General features: G+C 46.2%; 1 protein-coding gene across 9 annotated transcripts in view; it reads right to left on the reverse strand.

The window, feature by feature from the left end:
• LOC140424913 (voltage-dependent L-type calcium channel subunit beta-2-like) overlaps positions 1–19,644 on the reverse strand; it is a 656,293-nt gene that overhangs the window by 38,019 nt on the left and 598,630 nt on the right. For 7 of the 9 annotated variants that reach the window (XM_072508560.1, XM_072508566.1, XM_072508561.1 and 4 more), the window contains 4 exons: positions 12,909–13,042; positions 4,416–4,496; positions 2,592–2,650; positions 426–535 (listed from right to left, as the gene is read on the reverse strand). In XM_072508560.1, the coding sequence (XP_072364661.1) occupies positions 426–535; positions 2,592–2,650; positions 4,416–4,496; positions 12,909–13,042 (384 nt within the window). Of the gene's footprint in view, positions 1–425; positions 536–2,591; positions 2,651–4,415; positions 4,497–12,742; positions 12,763–12,908; positions 13,043–19,644 lie in introns of all 9 variants that reach the window. The other 2 variants (XM_072508564.1, XM_072508568.1) reach the window with 1 other exon arrangement.

Here is a 19,644-nt window from a genome sequence, read left to right on the forward strand (position 1 = left end):
TTTCACTTTCTTGACCAATCAGCCTTGTGGGACCTTGTCAAATGCCTTGCCAAAATCCATGAACACCACATCTACTGCACTATCTTTAGTATCCCTTCTTGTCACTTCCTCAATTGAAGAACACGGGTGGGAACATGGAGCTCCGAATCACCCCGGAGTGCCTGCGCATCGCACCCCAAGTCAGATCAGAAAATAAGGTTTTAGAACAACCAGTTTATTTTGGTGAACAGGAATTCACTGTTCTGTAACAAACAGACTTACACCACGTTCTAAAGCACATACTCCACAATTTTTGGGCATGCCAATACAAACATAAGCTCAGGTACGTTTTAACTTTGTTTATCAACTATATGACCCAGTCTCCCCTTTTTGCATTGGATTGAAAATAAAACCAAACCACATGGCACATTATGCACCTTACTTACCTAAGCTGGATCTGGTGTTAGAACGTTCAATTATTGCATGCTTACTGGGATTATTTAACACTGAGCGTTTGGCAAGGGAGATATCAGCTGTAACCCGTGTGATTGATATCCTATAAATAAATAGAAAAGTGTTAACTAAAGGAAGTTCGTAATGTTATTAATTCTGACATGTTCTATTAAACAGAAGTGCAACTAGCACTTCATGTGCTTGACTGCAGTTTATGATAGCCTAAGAATTAGTTATTCAATTATGTAACTAACTGAAAATTGTATATTGCTTATATAATTAAAATAAAAAGATTGGGTAGATCGACTGAAAAAAAAAAAAAAAAAAAATGTGCTGATTCTCATCCGAATCCAATACCCAGAGGCTGGCAGACAAGGGGCAGGATTCTCCGACCCCCGCCGGGTCGGAGAATCGCCGGGGTCTGGCGTGAATCCCGCCCCTGCCGGTTGCCAAATTCTCCGGCACCGGATATTCGGCGGGGGCGGGAATCGCGCCGCGCCGGTTGGTGGCCCCCCCCCCGGCGATTCTCCGGCCCGCGATGGGCTGAAGTCCCGCCGCTGTCAACCCACGCCAGCCGGCGTGGATTGAACCACCTTTGGGACGGCGGGACACGGTGGCGTGGGCGGGCTCCGGGGTCCTTGGGGGGGGGCGGGGTGATCTGGCCCCGGGGGTTTCCCCCACGGTGGCCTGGCCCGCGATCGGGGCCCACCGATCCGCGGGCGGGCCTGTGCCGTGGGGGCACTCTTTTCCTTCCGCTTTCGCCATGGTTTCCACCATGGCGGAGGGGGAAGAGACCCCCTCCACTGCACATGTGCGGGGATGCCGTGAGTGGCCGCTGACACTCCCGCGCATGCGCCGCACGGCAAAGTCAATTTCGCGCCAGCTGGCGGGGCACCAAAGGCCTTTCCCGCCAGCTGGCGGGGTGGAAATCAGTCCGACGCGGGCCTAGCCCCTCAAGGTTAGGGCTCGGCCGCTCAAGATGCGGAGACTTCCGCACCTTTGGGACGGCGCAATGCCAGACTGATTCGCACCGTTTTTGGCGCCGGTCGGCGGACATCGCGCCGATATATGAGAATCCCGCCCATGAAGTTGTACTGAATAAGCTTCAACTCCACAACCAAACGCAATTCTTCACTTTTCTAATTTTTTTACCATTTTCTAATCTCCTTTCCACAAGGTTTATCGTGCTGGGTACTTTTCCATGGGCAGCAATTCTCCTCTGGTATCTTAGACAAGAAGCCACCTTGGTGGGGGCCCTGATAGTGACTTTGGCAAGCCTATTCAACCTCAAAAGGTAAAAATCAGGCAGGATTCCTATTACTGTAAACCTAAAAGTGAATGAGTCTTCGGACATACGTATTGAGCAAGCACAGCAAAAGACTGGTGATTGAGGCTCAGCCATGAACAATCACTTGAATGGGGAAATGGAGGATATCAGAACTCACAGGACTCTAGACAACGTCTTTATAAAAGAGGAAACTGCAAAAAAAAGAATTTCTGAATGCCGTGTAATTATTAACTAATATTTTGCTTGATATTCCTCCTAAATTAAAAGGAAGACATGCACATGGAGGTATATCACAAAGGTTTACTGATTGAGTTACAGGACATAAATGGAATTGGATTCGTGATACACAAGGAGAATGGTAATTAAACCCAATGATGTTGAATGTTTTCAACTTCCGATATTGAGTTATGCAGGCCAAATTAAAGATGTGACTAAATGACTCAGAGGACGAAGAGGAGAATTAAATATTTTTCCAAGGCTTCAACAATCTAGCTACATATCTTTCGATGATTCAATCACAGTCGCTTAGTCAGAGAAGGAAGCGCCTGAAGTGTCAAAACACTCTTCCACCTAATTTGAAACTAAATTCAAAATGCGCTTGGATAGGATTGTCACAAACAAATTTAGAAAGGGTGAGTGCAGTTCAGCACAGGAGGGGGTGCGGTTTAAGAATTCATGAGGATTCTGCAGCCCAATCTGATCAACGAACATAAACATTTTGCCATACCATTCTCTGTAGGGAGTGCCAGATTTTGGGAATTTCCTTTCATATTAAAGTATTAATGGATGGTGATGAAACATTGAGGATTCAACCTACACATTGTCCGACTTCATTCACCACTTCCCAAGAATCCTATAGAACTGTACGTACCGTCCTTCAAATCTGTGTTTCAGAAAGTCAAACAATGCTTTTTGCATCATGTCTGTCACCTAAAGAAAGGAATATTATAAAATGAAAGTTTAATTCATGTTTTAATAATAAAATATTTGACTTACAATTTAAAACTGAATATGCATATATTATTCTGTGGCATTTCTAGGATTTTAAAATCAACTAAGGAGCTGGACATCATGAGCATGATGCCTGGATCTGACAGTTCCAGTTTGATGCTATGTCTGGAGCACAGGAGAGTACGGACCAGAAAAGTCTGTTTGATTAATGCTAATATCTGTCAATTGCTCACTCCATGAAATATTGATCCAATTCTCCCGTTATATATTCTCCATGTCTCATTGCATCAAGTAAATTCATTGCATAGGTTCACCAACCTTTGCTCTTATCTGCCATTATCACACTGTCATGTTCCCAAATCAGCACTCACATGTCACCACCCCACGGGTTACGGTTGCAAAGTCACAATTCCGAATGCTAAAGTCCAACAGGAAATGATCAAACCCATCAAGCATCCAGCATTTATTTGCGTTTTAAGTTCAATGCCATTTTTTAGGTGTGCCAAACCTAATCAATCTATTTATCCTAAATTTGCTACTCAAAATAAAGGTATTTAAGAGAACATTCTTTTTGCTGGATAGTGTCATGATATTCAAACACACACATCATGATAGACACACCAACAGACAAATCAGCACACACAACACCACAGATAGGAGAGGCATTGATGCGTACATTTCCACATTCCAAAGTGGTCACAAAATTCAAACAAACAATTTCAACTGAATGTAGTGACTACACATGAGTCTGCTCCAAGAGCTTTATTCAGAAACAATAAAGGTGTTTAGCAGCAAGGCTATTCAAAATGTCATAAAACCAATACTCTGGTACACTAGATTTGAGCTAAGCTTCCAACCTGTGCACATGAACAAAACTGGAAACTCCTGAAGCAATTATTTTCTTTAAATACTAGCAAAAACCATCTTACTAACGCTGAAGCAAATGAAATGCACGATGCACAGGGAGAAAACGTTTTACCCTTTACATTTGGACCCATATTTCAGTGTGAAAGTATAGAACTCTATCTTAAGAAATTTGTGCCTTCTTATGCAACTCACTTACAAAAGTATTGTTAAAAGTGACTGTCCACAGCAACATGTAGCTAGCTGCACCATCAGACTCCAAACCTGCACTATTCTCTAGTCAGGGAAAAGGAGCTCTTGTTTGCCTCTAGGAATTTAAGAGCGCTGCTTCTCCATTACCCAATCCAAATATCCTGACACTGGCTCTATCCCTCCCAAGTGTCAATGCTATGATCTACCTGATGTGTTGGGTGTTCTGGATCACATACTGGTCACCAACACTTGAAGTAGTGCAACACTATTTTATTAAAAGGTTAACTATTTAAACATACTTGAACTGTGGGTAAATACAATACCAGCTTTAACTAAAGACCTTTGCCTTGTCCTAACCAGTTGATGCACTCAGCACATGGTAAATGTCTGTGTTGCAGGTTGTGAGCTCTGTGCTCCTAGCTAGCTGCTACTCGAGTGAGCGGGAACTCTCCTGTCCCCTGGCTTTATAGTGCGTGTGCTCTCACTGGTGATTGGCTGCGGTGTTATGTATGTTGATTGGTCCCACTGTGTGTCCATTAGTGTGTGTCTGCACCATGATATACTGGTGTATATTATGACACTATCTTACACAGCAATGTTTTAAAAAATGTTGCCTGTAAAATGTAGAGCAGGCCACAGAAGTCGAATAAAGCAGCTTATGGTCTATTGATCTACTTCACCTACTTACCTCATATCCTTTTAGAGAAGGCCCCACTAAAACTACTGGTCGCATAGAAGGCACTACATCATAAGGAGGGATGTGCTCAGTCTGTGAGAAGAAAATAAATTCTTAGAATGTCATGAACAAAAAGTTTCCAATTTTTACCCCTTTCTTTTTCCCCTCCAAAATTATTTTTTTCCAATTAAAGGGGCAATTTAGCATGGTCAATCCACCGAGCCTGCACATCTTAGAGTGGTGGGGGCGAAACCCATGCAAGCACGGGGAGAATGTGCAAACTCCACACGGACAGTGACCCAGAGCCGGCATTGAACCTGGGACCTTGGTGCCGTGAGGCAGCAGTGCTACTCACTGCGCCACCGTGCTGCCCTATTTTTACCCCTTTCAGCACCAATTTCAAAACTGACCACTTCATCAAATCTTGTATAAGACTGACCATATTTCCCGTCCTCTCCAGCTTTGATAAAAGAGTCATCGAGACTCGAAACGCTGTCAGACCTGCTGAGATTGTCCAGAGTTTTTTGGTTTTGTTTCATATTCCAGCATCTGTAGTAATTTGCTTTTATTTTAACCTCATCAAATAATTTTGTGTCTAAAGTTGCTGTCAGACTAATATATCCTAGAAATTGTGCTGACAGACACTGAACGAGTCAATAGTTTCAGCCGGATTGTGTTGATTTCCCAGTGGGACCAAATGGACTCCAGTCCTAATTAACAGCTCAGTTACACAAAGAAAATGTCTAAACTAACTTTCCAACTAAAAGCCTAATTGAAAACACAATTTTTAGCAGATATATTAAAATGAATATTTATGTATTTTAGCAGCAATTTTCCTTTTCATTATTATATTTAACAGCAGGAAAAAGAACAAGCCAGCCTGATGTGCTATGGTGCTGCGAGACTGATTGCTTTGGTGACTGATGCATAGAGTCAGCACCTGTGCACAGTAATGGTCGCCATACTAATGCCTGGCAGACAAGAACCTTGTTGTAAGAAGTCTGGTGTGTGGAACAAGTAAAGCAAAATGCACTGCGGGATTTCAAGTGTTCACCACTCATGAAAAGACAACAAATCGTGGAGTAAACAAAAACTGGGTGTGTTTGGTCCACAGGGGTGGTAGACACACATTCTGACAAAGTAAATATTTAAAAAGCTTATAAACGCAGGGCATTACAGATATTCTGAGTCACATTTAACTGCTAAGTTCTGAAAGATACCACTGCTAATTTGGCTGACAAGAATGCCAATCACAAAAGCTCATGAGTGCAACATAGACAGGAGCAAGGAATCTCTGTTCCATACTTTTGCCCCCCCCCCCCCCCTGCAAAATTGGGGCAAAATCCTACATTTTTCTAAAAACATAATGGGCGGGATCATAGAATCCCTACAATTTAGCATGGCCAATCCCCAAACCTGCACATCTTTGGATTTTCTGGCCTTTCCCACCGGTGGGATCTTCCGGTCCTGCTGCAGGTGGCCCCGTGATTGGTTCCCCAGCAGCAGAGCGGGCGAGCCATGCAAAATGTCAGAGACTTCAGCGGGGGTCAGAAGATCTGCTGACTACCACCAGAAAGCATGCTGCAGAAGGTCCAGAAAATCCCATCCAATATTATTGTATCTGCAAAAATTGATTATATATACTAATTATTTCTCATTTAATAGCATTGCATTCTCTATAATCTATAATTTGCATTGACTAATGTAACTCTTCTGGTCCCGAGTAACCCAAGGCTAGCTTAATTAGTGGGAACCCCTTGGGCAAGAAGCCTAACAATAACATGCTATTTTGTACGTCCTTCAGTTGGCCGGCAGTGGGATCTTTTGGCGCCACTGCTATCAACAGCTCTCCCTGTTGTTCACACCCCTCTGCTACCAGGCAACCCATGGCAGGTTTCACTGTTGGTAAGACCGAACGATCCCGCCAGCCGGGAACGGACGGAAAATTTTGGCTCTTAGTTTTTTGCCAGTTAATTGTCTGTTCAGACACAGGTTGACACAAAGTATACAAGTATACTCAGGATTTATTTTACTTCCACACTGCACTACTTTTGCAGGCAGTACAGCAAGAGATTGAAGCTTTAGAGGTTCAAAGACACAAGACGTGATTCTGTGTTAGACGATACCCTCCGCATGAATTTTGGTGGTGGAGGCAGCTTGCCATTGGCCGCTGGCAGATCTTCTGGTGCCTTGTTTTTGTTTCCAATGTAAGTGCCAGGAACAGCTTGCTACCTGAACACAGGAACAGTCAGCAGGAGAGATTTCCTCAATGATAGATATCAGCCAGACAAGGCCTGGAACCACGGCAATGGCCAGCAGCAAAAAACTGAGAGTGTACAAAGGCAGAGATGCATTAGTTTCTACATACGGGACCTAAACAAAAGATTTAATGAAAACGACTGAGATTCAGGCCAAGCCCCTAGCCTGGGTCCCTTCTCTGTCTACAAGAATGAGAGAGATCCTTTAGCTACAGGCAGTCCTCGGATTAGGACAAATGGAACGCATGACGCTGAGTTCCGAATAAGTGGCAGCTCTGGACTTAAAAGATCCCGGACAATTCCAGATTGATTCCTGAAGCCTCCGCAACCATGAGAATAGAAAGACAATGCGGGAAAGTAGCCCCTGGTACTCTGACTCTTGTGTGGAACTCCTGCTGCAAGCTGGGAGGGGCCAGTATTGTTTCCTCAAACAGAGAGCAGAGGCCAGCCTCTTAGACCAAATAGGCATGACTGAAAATGACAGATATCGTGAGCAGTACAAGAGTCTGGCACTTACAGGGTTAATGCAAGACGGGAGTATAGTTCTGTCCACACAGTGATGTCAGAAGGCACATGGCCCAGAGCCAGGGCTCAGTGCGGTATTGAGCAGAGACATGAAAAGACTGAAGCATAAAGATTGCTCCGGGCATGTACCTTTTTCTGCACATGTGTAAATAGTTCTTCCCGTTAATGAAGTCTTAGGTGAGAATTTTACGCACGAAGGAGTGTACAATTGCATGGATGGGATCCAATCTGCCCTGACGCAGCAACTATTTTGCAGTGGAGTGGGCAGGGCCTCCAATGCCCCTCTTAAGGCACTTAAAGGGTTTTGTCCGGCCAGCCTCAATTTTTCTCAGGTGGAAAGTGGGGGAGGGGCACCCCTCAAATCAGAAGGTCCTTCAGACAGGATTGTCCTCCCCCTTACGTCCCCCCCACCAACAGCTCTCCAACGTGGGATTTCATCAGAGACAGAATAATGGTAGATGCAACAGAAAATACTCTCTCTGACTTCTGACAAGCTAAATAAAATCTAACCCAGATAGTTAGACTGTCTGAATTCTGTGAGCAGCACAGGACAATCTTCAAGGGAGAGAATAAAACCTCGGGCAGAAGCCAACCCTCAGTCCAGCTCAACAGGACAGAGGAACAATCCGAATCACGGAAAGGGATTCCCAAACTGGCCAATGGTGTGAAATTGCCAGCACTGCAGTACAAAGCACCCTCCCATTAGAGATCAGTGTACTGCGGGTGGAGTCCAACATGCCCACTGTAACAGGATGGGTCAGTATGGCAAACTGGACAAGTCAAAACTACAGAAACACACAGAAGTCCAAGGTAATCAATGGAGGTTGAGACTGAAAACCCAGAAGACACACAACTGCACTTCTTAGGTGTGGTCAAGAATTGTGGTTTCTCATTCTGAAACACAGATGTCTTTGTCAATGGCCATCAAACAAATTTCAAACTAGATTTAGATGCCAGGGTGACAGACCTGTCCATCAAGGAACTATAGCTCAAAAACCTCTGGCTTTGAATGACAGAAACTCCATTTTATGGGACAGCTTGGTCCCAAGTCCTCAAGCACTACAAGTATTTAGAGTCAGACTTCCGCTCGGAACTCGTTTGTCTATTCTCATTGCAGGTTCTAGAAGACCCCCCAATGGTCAGACAAGCCTACCGTCCACATGGTAACCATATCACCTCCAGTGGAAGTGGTACAAGAGAATGGTCAGAAGTGCAAGGAGCCTCTGCCTCCAACTACAATGGTGCAGCTTTTCAACACAGCAACCACCATGCACACACTAACTTCCAGCCAGCATGTAACGACCACAAGGGATGGTGGAACTTTCTAACAGTCTGTCGCCATGGACAACAAAAAGCAGAGGTGAGCATATTACTAATCCTTCTTCTCGCTACAGGAGCGCTCTTCCACAAGCACAGAAGACATTGAGACAGCCCACACGTCGGAAGAAGAAAAGGAAGAAGTGGCATGGTGATGAGTACAATGTTCTCCCAGTCTACAAGAAACTGTTTAGAATAGCAGCAACCACTGATCAGCGCAAAAGCTGAACCCACCAGGTATGGCCCAACATTAAACAATGGAATAAAAGAATAAAAGTATACCCAAATGCCAATCCAACAGAAAAACGAGAACAGAGTCTGCCACTCCTGTGACTGAACGGCGAGCGAGGTGTGGAAGGATTATTACATCTCCTGGCGGCCTGAATTAATAACTTCAAGGTCTTGAAGGGAGGAGTTGGGGGAGTGAGAATGTTGTAAAAATTATAATACAGTAATAGTAATAATGTAGTAATGGTGATAATGTAGGACCGATTCCAGGGATGGCAGGACTAATGTATAAGGCAAGATTGAATCAGTTAGGATTGTATCTGCTGGAGTTCAGGACAATGAGGGGGGACCGCATAGAAACCTATAAAATTCTAACAGGAATAGACAGGGTAGATGCAGGAAGGATATTCCCAATGGCGGATTTCTCCAGAACCAGGTGACACAGTCCGAGGATACGGGGTAGCCCATTTAGGACAGAGCTGAGGAGAAGTTTCTTCACCCAGAGAGTGGTGAGCCTGTGGAATTCATTATCACAGGAAGTAGTTGAGGTCAAAACATTGTATGTTTTCAAGAGGCAGTTAGATATAGCACTTAGGACGAAGGGAATCAAAGGATATAGAGGGAAATCAGGATTAGGCTATTGAGTTAGATGATCAGCCATGATCACAATGAATGGTGGGGCAGGCTCAAAGGGACGAATTGCCTCCTCCTGCTCCTATTTTCTCTGTTTCTATTCTCCTCAAAAGTTCTCATTCCATCCTCTCCACACAATCCAATGCTCACAGTTCTAACTCTGCTTTCTCCCCCTGCAGAAGAAAGCAGAGTTCCCAGGAGAGAAAAAGAACCAGAGGTGGCCCTTCAGTTAAGCCACCCTGACCACTGCTGAGGCAGCAGCGATGGAGATTATCAGGGTGGTGGTGTAAAACAGGGTGTTGAGATGGAAGTCTCCCACATGCTGGAGGAACAGAATTAGAAATCATACTGCCACTCAGCACACAACTACAACTATTGTTGATTTGTTGTCACCACTTAGTGAAATTTGAACATCTGCACATCGACTCTTTACCCTTTAGTTCCCTCAGCTTTGACACAAGGAGGTGACAGGAGAGTCCTCAGGAGGCACACACGCTGAAGAAATACTGGCACAGGATGTATGAATACTTTCCATCATCTCGGATGCGCACACCAAAGTGGGTCTCCTAAACTGTTTGAAGTATTTGGGTGGCTTTGGTGCTGCATTGCAGAATGAATCAAATTAACATTGGTTAATGTGCAAAACTGTCCCTGAAGGAAGCACAAACATGCTTACTGAGGAGCTACAGCATGACCAACTCCCAAACTGGGATGAAGAAAAATTCCCAGCCATGGATTAAAAGGAAAACTCAACATTTGCATTTATCAGCGCAATGCGATTGTTTTAGTGCGGCAGCAGAAGAAACTTTCTTCAACTCTTAATGATGGAAAAATACAGAATGGGAAGGGCTCTGCGGTCCTTCTACATTCACATCCTCCGTGTGGACCTTTCTTCTACTGGGCTTCAGTCCGTGTAGTTTGTGGAAATCTCAAACATTTCATAGACGTAGAGGTAGAGGAATTACAACAGGCCTTCTACGAACGAGCTTATAAACAGACTTGGTTAGTCCGATCTCTGGACCAGAAAGAGCCTGTCCTATCGCAGCAAAGGAGTTGGTGAGCTCATGAGGGAGATGGGAGGAGTGGACCCATGGAGGTTCTTACATCCGAGGGAACGGGAGCATTTGTTTTTCTCTCCCTTACACAAGGTGTATTGGAGGATTGTCTTTTTCATGGTGGGAAAGGCGTTATTGGCTGGGGTTAGGAGGTCTGAGAACTCAGCAGCTGTGATTTGGATCACGCTCTGCATTGGATGGATGTGGTTTTAGAGAAGAGGGTAGCCCAGAGGCCGGGGTGGAGAATGGACGTGGGATTGTTAGTGGACCAGAGATTCTGTGACAAGATTGGAAAGGTGATGCAGGAATATGTGGAGTTTCTTTGCTCGGGGGAGGTCTCATGGTCAGTGGTCTGGGAGGCTCTGAAGGCGGTAGTGAGAGGGAGGAGGTGATCTTGTTCAAGGCTAAGGTGGTTAGGGAGGAGAGGGAGGAACGGCAGAGAGTGATAGAGGAGATTGTGGACTTGGAAAGGAGGGATGTGGGGGACCCAAACCCGGTATCCTGGCTAAGAGGAAGGAGTTGCAGGAGAGGTTCGACCAATTGTCCACATGGAAAGTGGTGCATCAGTTGAGAAGGGTGAAGGGGGTGTCTACGAGCACAGGGAGAAGGCAAGGTGTATGCTGGCAGGTCAGCTCCGGAGGGAGGCAGCGACGAAGGAGATAGTTCAGGTACGGGATAGGACGGGGAAGTTGGCAGTGGCTCCGGATCAGATTAATAAAGTGTTTGGGGAATTTTATAGGGACCTATCTAGGTCAGAGCCGCCAGAGGAGGAGTGGGGGACGGGGAATTTCTGGATGGGTTGGAGTATCCGAGGCTGGGAGAGGAAGATAGGGCAGGGTTGGAGGAGCCAGTGGGGAAGCAGGAGGTGAAGGAGGCGATTGGGAGGATGCAGCCCGGGGTCTTATAAGATACCGATCCAGGTTGCAGCAGTGGGTCTTAAGCTCCCACTTTACTTTTCCTATTGGGGGCCCACTAATAGGCAAATTAATATCCCATGAACATGGGGAGTTCTACTGACGATCCTCTGTGACCTTCGTGGTCACTCATTTTTGTAATTCATGGCTAGAATGCTATTGAATAAACTAGGTTAATAGTACTCTGATGTGAAATTATTTAGGCAAAAACACCTGTAACCTGCTATACATTTAGCATGAGGTGACAATTATTCTTTAATTTAGGTAAGAAGAAAGTCTTTTCATTGTTAACGATGTCTGCAGTGCCTGTCAAGACCCCAGGTTTAGTCAACATGGCTCGCGGAGCTAGATTAGTATCTTTAATTATTTTAACTATAAATATACAAATTCAATGTTCTTGCCATGACTTTTCACATTAAAAAGATCAATGTGAATAAAATGACTTGAACATTTGTTTGTCAATTCTAGCACAGGCATGATGGGCCAAATGTCCTTCTATGTTGTGGCAATTCCCTGATTTGATTAGAAATCTAACTAGCTATTACTGAAATATGAATAGAATGCAACAGAACACATTACAAACTAATGGTTGCAAATATATCCAGTGTAATTATACCAGCATATATTTATGACCATATGTATTGTCACATCAAAAGCAGACATGTGCACTAGGGATAGGCAGTGTAATTAAGCAAGTTGCTTTCAAGGGAAACAGATACAATAGCACCTAATGGTCTTTGTCTAAAGCATTCACACATCTATTTTCTTTTCAGTTGCCAATAATACTATATTTCGGGCAACATATTTTCTCTCATTTATTTCAGATTTGCAGCATTTTTTCCTTTTCATCTACACTCTCATTTCCCGTGTTAAATTTATTTCCAAATAGGTACAAAATATCCAAATGTATATGACCAACAAACCAGTAAATGACTCAATTTTCAGATCATATCTTAAAATAACAAAACATGCCAAACATCAAAGCAGAAAGACAAAGCATCATTACAACTGAACGTAACACACACAAGATCAAAGCACAGTGACTAGAGCCAGAAAGTAAAGATTTTTTTACTCTTATTTTTCCCAAATGAATTCAACGTTTACACAGTCCAATCTAATACAATACTGATAGTCCTGTTGTCCAGTTGCTAGGTAGCAGGGAATGCCCCAGTGGCATAATTAGCATGATTCTTGAAAGCTTATGCATACAGCTAGCTCTGTGATGAGGCTCTAGTGCAGGCTTTCGAACCAATCACATCTGAATTTCCACAAATCATCATGTATGGCAATTATGTGGCCCTAGCATTTACTCATTTTTCAAGAAAGAAATTTGTTCATGCTGATTGCGTTGAAGGCTTCAATGCTAATTATGCAATGGGCTGAACCATCGTATAACAATATCGACTTACCGATTTCTGCTTCTGTTTAGCTATAGAAGCATTGAGGAAAAAAACAAGAATAGCAGAGCATGCATGTTATTGACTTTTCACAGGATGCAAACAAATACAAGACTTATTGAGTGACATACTGCTGGTTAGTACGTGCGACAGACTGCCGTTTAGGAAGTATGGTTACCTTCTTAAAGAAGGGCATTCGTTTCTCTTTAGACTGGGGAGACGTTAGATTGTTTACACTGGCTATAGGGGAGCGGTGATTTGCTGGGGAATCATTGTCTTCTGCATCTAAGCCACTGGCATCTAAATCAAAAGCTATACAGGCAGATAGGTCCAGGGTATCGGGTAGAGGGGAAGGAAGGGAGGGAAGGAAAATAGGAGTTGAATGAATGAGAATAATCAAAAAAAAATACACAAAGGCACAAATAAAGTAAAATATGGCAATGTACAAACAGTTTAAAAAAAAGGAACCAAAAAAAGGACCCAAAGACAACATACCTATGTATGTCAAATATAAAACAAGAGACAAACATTTAATTATGTCATAAATGCCGAGAACTTTAAACTGGAGCTTCTGCAAAAAAAGGTAAATGAATTCTCTGCGGAAAGAACATAGCTCACTTAATCATTACAACAATAAACACACATCAAATTCACTTGCAACCATCAGATTGAAATTCTATTGGCAATTTTGTTTATGGTGGTAGAGGTGAAATAAGGAATTATCTAGGAGACTTCCATGATCACCCAATGCCCAATATGTGTAGAAACAGACTGTACAGATTGTTCAGTCTATCGGCATTATTGCCTACTTAAGGGCCCCAATTGGCTGCGGGGTGACCCACAGGCTCTAATCAAGGGCAGGTTCCCTGCATGCCATCCTCCTGCCTGATTCGATGCCCCCCCACCCCCCGCCAGCCCTCAACACCAAACATGCCCCGGTGGAGAGGGTAACTTAACTGAGCACACACACTCATAAGAAAAGTAATTACATTAACCTGCAAATGTATTCATTCAATTATTTTCTTGAAATCACTTATGTTTGTATGGGACGAAGATGCATTTAATTTATTTAGGCTGTTACTATCCTCTTCTGTTTCTCTTCCCTCAAGGTTTTGATTCATATGCTAAGTACCCTTTCAGTATGTATTGCCAGGCTAGGTGATCATGGCTCTCTCATAGGTGGGGTCAGGCAGAGGGAGAACATGGCAGCCTGCACTACTGCATGACCTGAAGGTTCAGACAAAGGCGGAGGAGAAAAAAAGGGGAAAGAATATACAATTTGAAATTATTCTTTGTAATTAAATGTAAGCAAAATATATAGCATAAAGTAATAACCTTTATTAGTGCCACAAGTAGACTTACATTAACACTGCAATGAAGTTACTGTGAAATCCCCTTGTCGCCACATTCCGGCGGCTTTCAAGTACACAGAGGCAGAATTCAGAATGTCCAATTCACCTCACAAGCACGTCTTTCGAGACTTTTGTGGGAGGAAACCGGAACACCAGGAGGAAACCCATGCAGACACGGGGAGAACGTGCAGATTTCGCACAGTCAGTGACCCTAGCTGGGAATCAAACCCAGGTCCCTGGCACTGTAAAGCTGCAGTGATAGTAATGGGAGGACTTTAAGAAGAGGCTGCAGAAAATTTGTTCCTATTCAGTTCCAATGCCATCTGCTCACACCCAGCTGATGATTTGGTTCTTGTTACCACATGTAATTGCAATTTAATCTTCGAGAAATAATGTCAAGCCAAGCACTTGTATATCTGTGCATCCAATTACCAAGCCCATCCTCACAACTCCCAGTTCACATTTCCACTTCAGGTTGCAACATCAAATCCAGACAAATAATTCAGTTTCATCATATCCAGAAATCTTGCACATAGCAATGCTCTAATCAACATTGGGCTCTCTGTACCAATCATACTACAGGCATAATCCATATTTAAACCTGTAGACCAAAGGGCAATCCTGTAAAATAGTGGGAGCGATTTTCAGCCCGTTCCCTCTGTGAGAAAGTTGGCGCGGGCTCAAAATCCAGAAACAAAAAGCGTGATTCTCTCTGGCATGATTGGCTTTTGATATCTCATATCACGCCCGCCCCCCCCCCCCCCCCCCCCCCCCCATCCCCCCACAGTGCGAATGGTGCCGTGAGCTTGGGAACCTTATTTTAATACATTAGCATGTCGTGAGCGAGCACCCTCTCCAGAAATTACCCCTCGCCTAATATTCACCGGCTGCTGGTGAGACATCATGCTGACGTCATTTACAACCAGTTTACCTAAATGTGAACTGGCAGTTTCACCTCTGAGGGGGCTATCGGAGGTGAGCGTTCGGGCAGCCATGACTCTCCAGGCTCTTTACTGTTCAGGGTGCATCGGAAAGGCGGGGCACAGATAACTCAGGCCTGGGGTCAGTCACTCATTCTTGAGGGGAGGAGTCGCTAACAGACCTTACCATCCATTCACTTCGGGGCACCCCTTGCTTTAAGGGGGTCTGGCGTCCGGTGTCCTCCTTGCTAGACTTGTGGCCCGATCACTGTTGAGGGGTGCCCGTCCTTACTGGGATGTGGGTGGCAGGTGGTAAATACTGATCATCAGCACTGGGGGTGACTGTGAGGTAGCTGGGTGGGGTCCCATGAGAGGCTATAAGGGTAGCGTAGGCGACTCACAAATGGCATGCTTTTAAGGCCCTCTCACTTGGAGAAGCAAAACTGAAATGTGAGTGCAACATCGCACTGAGGCACAACTCTGCTTACCAAGGGGTTGAGCTCTATTGACTACCAATTGCACTTGTTTGGGACGTTTCTCTTCTCAGGATTAAGTGTGTCGGGCTGTGCAATGGGAGAATATGGGTGCCCTCTAGATGTGTGAATGTCATGCTCATTGCAGGCTTTACTCTAATCAGTCATGCCTCGTCTGCCAAAGCAGGCATTCAATTGATTGAAATGAAATTTCACTCTTCATTGGCAACCCAACAGTGCCAATGAAATATGCACAGCTAAAAGAAATGCCATTGATTTCAGTCCCAACCATTCACTGGTACCTTTGAGTCCTTCTGTGGCCGTTGGGCACCGTGGGGACTGGGGTGCCTTATTGACACCTTTAATCGCAGATTAGTTTGATGTTTTAAGTTTCATTTGTGATTTGTTTTTGTTTAAGGCAATATCCCTTAAGGTGTTGTTTTACTTTGTCCCTCAGTTCATCTGATTTAGTTTAACTGGTTTCACACAAAATAGTTCAGTCCCAACCAATGAACTGCAAAGATCAATCAAGAGTTTATATTACACTGGCAAGGATTCATGGTTAAGACTATAATCACTCAGGGCAGCATGGTGGAGATCACTGCTGCCTCACGGCGCCGAGGTCCCAGGTTCGATCCCGGCTCTGGGTTACTGTCTGTGTGGAGTTTGCACATTCTCCCCGTGTTTGCATGGGTTTCACTCCCACAACCCAAAGATGTGCAGGTTAGGTGCATTGGCCACACTAAATTGCCCCTTAATTGGAAAAAATAAATGGAGTACTCTAAATTTTTTTTTTTTTTAAAGTCATTAATCACTCACTCCGTCACATGTCATGACAGGGTGTCTTATTTGAGGTGCCCATGAGGATACAGAGTGGGTCCCATGCATCCACTCAATAGCCCTGTCACCGTCTGGAGGGATGATTCATCGGGGTCAAGGGATATCCAATAGGGAGGTGACTGATGAGGCCAGTACAAAGGTCACAAACTGAGGCTGGGAACCACTGCAATGAGGCTGGTGGAGCAGGCAATCAGGCAGTTATGGTGCCTTGACCGGTCAGGGGGTGCCCTGCAGTACAGCCTCCACAGAATGTCCAGCATTACTATGGTCTGCTGTGCTCTCCGAAACTTGGCGCTACAAAGGGGAGACCACTTGGACCCAGTGGAGATGGAGGAGCACCACATTTCCTCAGATGTGGAGGAGATAGAGAAGGGCAAGGGGCAACCCGTGGAGGAGGAGTAGGACTTCAGGCCAAGGCCAGGCCCGCTTGGGCCATCAGGCCAGCGACGCACTCATAGCTTCTAGGTTTGGGGAAGGCCAGGACTAGGGGTGAGGAAATTTCCAAAAGAGGGGACTACTATCTCAGCATCAGTTTAGTGCCAGAGTCCATGGGCAGGGCACTAAAGCCATTGACCGGACTCTGCAGGAGAATGATGATGACTTGAATTGAGGACAGAGCGATGCTCCTCTTACCTCAGAGATATGTCTGACTCCCGCCTGAAAGTGAGCTGAGCTCATCCTGCCAAGGATTGGGCTTATCTGGGGGATTCAGAAACACGAAATATGCTCTCATCTGTTTCCACCTGCTTCGATGTCAGGGGTCCTGGTGTGTTCCTCCAACAAACCTCCGTGGTGGGCAGCCTCTCAGCACTTTGTCAGGTCAGTCTATGACATTCTCATCACTGGAGACGAGTGGCTGCTATGAGAGGCCCAAGCGTTGATGCCGGAGGGGGCGGGATTGCCAACAGCAGCGCATTTTCAATGAGTCATCAATGGGTTGGAGGTGAAAGCGACATAGCGCTGCCACTCTCACACCGCTGAGGGATTAAGTACCGAGTGTGCGTGGGGGTCTGCGGATCTTGGGCCCATCAAATGACAGGATGGAGAATCTAGTGGTGAATAAAGTGAAATCTATTACAAGTGCTATATTACAGTGGTACCCTATCTTAACTAGTGCCTGTGACCATCCGTGCCCACTAGATGCCACAGTTTCCTCCTCTTCTTCACCCTCACACGACATCTAGGTGTATGCCCAGGATCCATAGCGGAGGTTGAGCCAGTCTGCTGCCTTGCACACCCAGTTGCCCGAGATGACTTCATCAAGCGTACCCTGGAGGGCCTGGACCTTGATGGTCCGAGCGTACCTTTGATCAGCACGGGTGTTGCAGTGCTGCCTTCCTCGGTGTTTGAGCCTGCAGGTTTGTCATTTACAGAGAGGGGGGTGTCAAATGGGCTGGGCACCCCGGTAGAGGGCCCTGGGACACTCTCCTGCCGATCCTCTTCCCTTCAGAGCCCAGGGGCCGCTGGGATAGACGGGCATCTGGAGTGAGACCCATAAACCTTGACGTCCTCTGGCGCTGACACTTGTGAATTCCCACCAGTGCCTGCACCATGTGGTTGAAGCCCTCAGCCATGGAGGTCGTGCCTCAGCCATGGAGCGGCCATGTCCCGCCAAGAAGTGCACGTCCTGCACAAAGATATCCACTGCGGACACCACCCTCGCAGTGTTGGCTTCGGTGCATTTGAGTGATGGCACCATTGCCTCAGAAAGAAGAAGGTGATCAAACTCCTACAGTCAGCCTTGCAGTCTGAGAAGGGATGTTATCATCCGTTCCTAACTCTCTCAAATCTTGGGGCAGGATTTTCCGGTCTCCGATGCTGAAACTGCTTTCGGCGATTGTTCGGAGAATACATGTTGGCGCCGAAATCAGGGCAGTGCCACATTTGCGATGCCCTGCCCCTCCAAAACAGTGTACTCTAGGAGTACGCCACATGCCCTCGGGACGGCCTCAGGACGTTATTTGAGACCCACCCCCTGATGCTCCGCCCAGATTGGGCTGAGTTCCAGACGGTATCAGTCACTCAGTGCTTATTTTCGAGGACTTGGCGTGGCGGCTGCGGACTAAGTACAGCACTGCCACAGTCAGGGGGGAGCTGATGCGCGGGCAGGGGGGCTTTGGCGGGGCACGGGGGCACTGGTGGGCAGTGGTCCGAGGGTGGTGAGCCTGGCCAAAGGGGGTCACTATTTGGCAAGCCAGGTCCACGCATGGCCGGGAGCTATGCACCCGGCAATTCTCCGGCCGTATCCGCAGCTAGAGCTGGGAGATCTACGCTGTGTGCCTGCCAGCCCCCCACCAGACAGAGGACAGGTGGCCGTTTTGCGCCATATTTTCAGTCGTAGAACGCCACTGTTCCCATGCCGATGTCAGGACATAGCCTGAAAATCGGAGAATCCAGCCCCTCGTCTTTACATTTCCATCAGCTCGGGAATAACCGAACCCAGGGACAGGCCATCGACCAGGGGCTCAGCAAAGTCCTGGGCTCTGGCATCGCTCCGAATGGCGGATCTCTGGGAAGTACCTGCCTCCGCCTGCCCAGAATCATCATCTGTGAGATGCTCACCAATGAGTGGCCTTTCACTAGTAATTCCCTTCAAGGTGTGAGTATCGGCACTGGTGGAGGGTTTGGGTGATAGATGTGATGCCCATTCAAGGGTGAGACTGGGGAAGTCTCCCCCTGAGCTGCTCTGGATCTTCCTGGCGTGTGAAGATGGTTCAGACTTGTTGACTGTTTGCCGTGGAAGGGAAGCGCGATGGCATTAGTACATCATTGGAGATTAATGGTACAACGTGTTTGCTCATGTGAGGCTTGAGGAGTGGCTGTGTATCGCGAGGGTTCTCACCTTTCCTCGCTGACCCCACTTCACCATTAGCACAGGCACATTTAGGCTCCTCCCCGCCAAGTCAAGCGCTCTTTTCTCATGCGTGGCCAGGTTTCTAAGCTCCCGCATGACTCCAGGGGGCTGCGCCATCTCACGCTGGTTGTGCTCCAGTTTGTCCTGCACAGGCACAGATAGGGAGGCTGTAGGTCGCATACCTGCCAGGTCAGATTGTTAGGTAGTCGCATGAGTGGGACTGGAGTTGGACAGGAATGTGAGGAGCAAACTTGTGTGTGTGTGTGTGTGGGGGGGGGTTGCACCATGGAATGGGGTGGGGGAAAGAGGGCTTTGTGACAGGTAGGCAACCCATGAGGTCAATGGGTGAAAGATCACCATGGAGATGCAAGGGGTGGGTGAGGGGGTCCGGTGAGAGACTCAAGGCGGCAGACCTACCCTGGCCGCATGAAGACAGTCATTCATCTTGTCCCTGCCCTGCTGTCCCATCCTTTTC

Source organism: Scyliorhinus torazame, chromosome 6 (genome assembly GCF_047496885.1).
Source record: "Scyliorhinus torazame isolate Kashiwa2021f chromosome 6, sScyTor2.1, whole genome shotgun sequence".
Lineage (NCBI taxonomy): Eukaryota > Metazoa > Chordata > Chondrichthyes > Carcharhiniformes > Scyliorhinidae > Scyliorhinus > Scyliorhinus torazame.